Here is a 4,584-nt window from a genome sequence, read left to right on the forward strand (position 1 = left end):
AAATTTTAAGAAATAGCCATGAAATTGTGACTCTTTGTGCTTCAGTTTTTTCTGGGGTCACATTATTTCCATTAAAGTGCTAAAATGTAATAAAAATGTATTAATCGCTGTTTTACATTCATGCAAGTTAATTTTTTGTTTTCATTTGGCTTTAATTTTATGTGTTGAAATTAAGCAACTTAATATATATGTTAATATATATTAAGTTGCTTATGTTTATATATATGTATGTATATGTTTTTTAATCAACAAGTCTTCGATATTAATTTGAAAGTGCTTAAAAATTTTTCCTTTTGAAAATATTTTTTAATTTATATTTAGAGTGGGGAACAGAAATCACATAAAATCAGAGAGTTTGCCAGATATTTCAACCTTATCATCTGAACAATGAGTTGTGATGTGAAATTTGACATTAATTTTGTCCTTTTCGCGCTGCCATATGCAGCCAATATGTAATAACAGTTGATCAAGTGACAAAAGTGAGTAAAACTTCAACTCGAATATTTGACTTTTAAATTTTTGTTTGTTTTCTGACTTTGAGTTTTATATTTATGAGAATTTCACTCGATTAAATTTTAGTTTTCTTTCTGTGTGGATTTCATTTGTCATGTTTTAAAATAATTCTGATGGTTTCACAGTTTAAGCTTTTTATGTTACAAGCAACTTATGAAAAACTGAAATGTAAAATTAGATTTGAAACTAAAAGAATTTTGGCCGCACGGTGCTTCCACACAATAATCGCACTCTGTATTTTCATGTTTGCTTCAAATGTAAAGTGTTTTTTCTTCTGCTGTCCAAAGCACAAAAATATTGTTAGCAGATATACTGTCACTGTTTCTTAAATAGTTTTATGTATATTATATATATTTATCAGTATTGGTTGAGCTCTAAAACATCAAAAATATTGCTAATATTATTCTAATAAGCTGCTAAAGGCGAGGATTTGAGGCTCTTCTCAGATTCTTAGATTTTTTTTAAACTAAAATACAGAGTTTAACGTCTTCATGTGAAGCTGGGGGAGTTTGTGAGCATTTTAAAGCCTAACATAACGGAATCACTGTGTGTGTGTGTGTGTGTGTGTGTGTGTGTGTGTGTGTGTGTGTGTGTGTGTGTGTGTGTGTGTGTGTGTGTGTGTGTGTGTGTGTTGATGGCAGGTGAACCATGACTTTGTGTGGGGTGCAGGTAATGTTCAGCGGTGGATTCAGACAACATGGAGGCTTTTCCACAACATGGTGGTTTTGTGGCCTATGCGGTCTCAGCCCGCGTGTTTTCATTCCTGTGGCAGACAATACAGAAAAGTCTGGAAGGTTGCTATAGAAACTGCATCCACAGAGAGACACGCAGGGCCTCAGCTCGTCCACACAGCGGTGCTGTTGGATTGGAGAAACTGAGGTTGATTTCATAACGCTCACACAGTCTGCGTGGCAATAACAAGGAGCACGTGCTCGGAGTTTTCCCCACAGAAGCCTGATTGTTTGTTTCTGTTTGTTGTTGTTTGTTTGTTTTAGTAATAACGAACATTCTGATCAAACATGGTGTCAGGGACAGACTTTACATTTAGATTAACGGCTTTTTCCAACAAGCATCATCTGATCCACCCCGAGCTTTAACAGGTGTGTGTGTGTGTGTGTGTGTGTGTGTGTGTGTGTGTGTGTGTGTGTGTGTGTGTGTGTGTGTGTGTGTGTGTGTGTGTGTGTGTGTGTGTGTGTCACCAGCTCCACTACATAAACGTTAATAATCAAATGTCTGGATAAAGTGCTGCCACTGGCTCTTTCATCACTTCTAAGCTTATGTTTGTCCGCTCGTGGCGCGCGTGATGGAAGACGGTTTCGGGGGTAAACGTGGGTCCTCTCCGTGAGTCTTGGATGGCAGAAAAAAGGAGCTCTCCGGTGTGCAGTCACAGCAGAGCGCGTGATGCTGCGGCTCAGACGTCGGTGAGTTTGCCGCTGTGGGCTTTGTGCGGGCTGCAGTTGGTGTATTTAATGGAGTCCGCGTCCTCGCTGCCCAGAAACTCGGACTTGGACAGGCTCGACCTGCTGTCGCTCTTCCTGAATTCTCCGAAAGCCGGCTGTTGCTGTCCGCAGGTCACGTGCGTGTACTGGAACTGCTCCTCATGCTCCGTCTCCCGGTGGTAGAAGTAGTTGAAGTTGGACACGATGACGGGGACCGGCAGCGCGATGGTCAGCACGCCGGCGATAGCGCACAAAGAGCCCACGATCTTCCCCCCAATGGTGACCGGGCACATGTCCCCGTAGCCCACTGTCGTCATGGAGACCACAGCCCACCAGAACGCGTCCGGGATGCTGCTGAAGCCCGAGTGCGGGTCGTCGGTCTCCGCGAAGTACACAGCGCTGGAGAAGAGGATGACTCCGATGAAGAGGAAGAAGATAAGCAGTCCGAGCTCGCGCATGCTGGCCTGCAGCGTCTTCCCGAGAATCTGCAGTCCTTTGGAGTGTCTGGACAGTTTGAAGATGCGGAAAACCCGTACCAGGCGGATGACCCTGAGGATGGCCAGAGACATGGCCTGCTGGCCGTTCCCTTGGTGCTCCGCGAGCTCCAGTCCCAGCGTGATGAAGTAGGGCATGATGGCCACGATGTCGATGGTGTTCATGATGTTCTTGAAGAAGGCGGCCTTGCTGGGGCACGCGAGGAATCTAACCAGCAGCTCAAATGAAAACCAGATGATGCAAAGCGTCTCTACGATGAAGAACGGGTCCGTGAAAGGGTTCGGTTTCTTTGCGCGCACTGTTCCGTTCGCTGCCAGGTGCTCGTCAAACGTCCTGGCCTCCTCGCGGAACTCCGGTAACGTCTCCATGCAGAAGATCACGATGGAGATGAGAATGACCAGGACCGAGACGATGGCGATGCCCCTGGCGGGTCCGGAGCTCTCTGGGTACTCGAACAGGAGCCAGACCTGCCGCTGAAACTCGTTCTCGGGCAGCGGGCGCTCCTCCTCCTTAATGAAGCCCTCGTCATCCTTAAAATTCTCGATCACCTCCTCTCCAAGCTCGTAGAACTTGATCTCCTCCATGAAGATGTCCACCGGCACGTTGACGGGTCTCCGGAGCCGGCCCCCGGACTGGTAGTAGTAGAGGATGGCGTCGAAGCTGGGCCGGTTCCGGTCGAAGAAGTACTCGTTCCTCAGCGGGTCGAAGAAGCGCATCCTCTTCCGCGGGTCTCCCAGCAGCGTGGCGGGAAACTGCGCGAGCGTCTTCAGCTGCGTCTCGAAGCGCAGCCCGGAGATGTTGATGACCACGCGTTCGCAGCAGTCCTGGCTGTCCGCGCGCTCCGGCTCGCACGCGTCCTGTGCCGACAGCGCGGCCAGCGCTACGGTCTCGTCCAGGTTCTCCGCGGGCACCACCGTCATGATCCCCGCGCGCTCCTCGGGGCTTTCTGATCCTCCGCCGAGCCGCCGCGTGTCCTTCTGCGCCCCCCGCGCTCACCTGTCCGTCCGCGCGGCGCTGTGCTCTGGATTCAGCCGTCACACTCGCAGCATTTTAAGCAGACTTTGCCCTCCCCGAGCTGACGTGTGTGTGTGCACGCTCAGTCACGGAGGGGGAAACAAACACGCGCACATGCTGAACGCGAGAGGGGCACAGAGCTCCGGGAACACCGCAGAAATGCGGGATTCTGAGAGAGTTTGCGTGCGTAACGAACCTGTTGTGTCCTGCGCGGGCTCAAGGTTATCACAGGGGCTGCCGTGTATTCCTTGACGTGATGTCACGTTTGAAACAGCACGCATGCAGTCACAGCGAAGACGTGTGGAGACAAAGAGCGCGAGACTTTTCATGCAAAACGCTCAAATTTCAGGCAAAAAATCCGCTTTTTCATTCAGAATTTGCAGTCGAACGAATACCTGTGGATCCGTGATGCGTCCTCCTCCCGCCCTCTCACTTCTGTCAGGTGGCGTGAACGGGCAGACACAGACAGGCTCTGCAATGTCACGCTGCAGCCGCTCCACACAAACCCGCGCTGACGTTTCCACAGCAGCTCCCCCATCCACAAGTTGTGCACGACCTGCGAGTCTGTGCTGTGTGTGCATGAAACAACAATAAACAGGAAACAATAACAACAACAACAACAACAACAACAATAATTATTATTATAATGAGAGAGCAGTGACAGCATGGAAGGTAAACACTGCGTGTGCAACAAGTCCAGAGGAGGGGTGCATGTTTGTGTGTGTGTGGGGGGGGGGATCAGGGAGAGTTTCTGGGCTGCAGCTCAAAGCAGTGACGTGTTTTCCTAAAATAGTTGGATTTCTCCCAGGGCCTCAGGAAAAGTTTCTTTTCCCATGGAATAGCCTGAGGGAGCTGCAGGGGAACATGAAAAAAGAGCTGACATGAAAAGGAAAGAGCAGATTTGCAGCAGAGATGAAGACACAGCACGTGAGTCCTTCAGAAATACAAACAGCAGCTGGGATGAAACCTGGACTAATTCTGACAGCAGGAGAAACACTACATGTCCCCTCACCCAGAAGTCTGCTCCCTTTTCTTATGCTGCCAAAATGTGAAAACTGTTTTTCCAAAGTGAAGTCACATGTAAAGGGTCAGACTCATGCAGAGAGGAAACACTCAGAACACC

The 4,584-nt window shown here is 48.6% G+C and overlaps 1 protein-coding gene across 1 annotated transcript; it reads right to left on the minus strand.

Annotated features, from left to right (window-relative positions):
• Window positions 1-235: 235 nt before the first annotated feature.
• LOC105941226 (shaker-related potassium channel tsha2) lies at window positions 236-4,020 on the minus strand. The gene has a single exon (XM_014408712.3). It carries the CDS (start codon window positions 3,365-3,367, stop codon window positions 1,925-1,927), a length of 1,443 nt encoding a protein of 480 aa, XP_014264198.1. The 5' UTR covers window positions 3,368-4,020; the 3' UTR covers window positions 236-1,924.
• Between the last annotated feature and the right edge of the window lie 564 nt (window positions 4,021-4,584).

The sequence above is a fragment of the Maylandia zebra genome, linkage group LG17, assembly GCF_041146795.1.
Source record: "Maylandia zebra isolate NMK-2024a linkage group LG17, Mzebra_GT3a, whole genome shotgun sequence".
Classification (NCBI taxonomy): Eukaryota; Metazoa; Chordata; class Actinopteri; order Cichliformes; family Cichlidae; genus Maylandia; species Maylandia zebra.

Bases quoted from the DNA above. Each gene is read 5' to 3' on its own strand.
- LOC105941226 (XM_014408712.3), bottom strand. From the start codon at position 3,367: ATGACGGTGGTGCCCGCGGAGAACCTGGACGAGACCGTAGCGCTGGCC.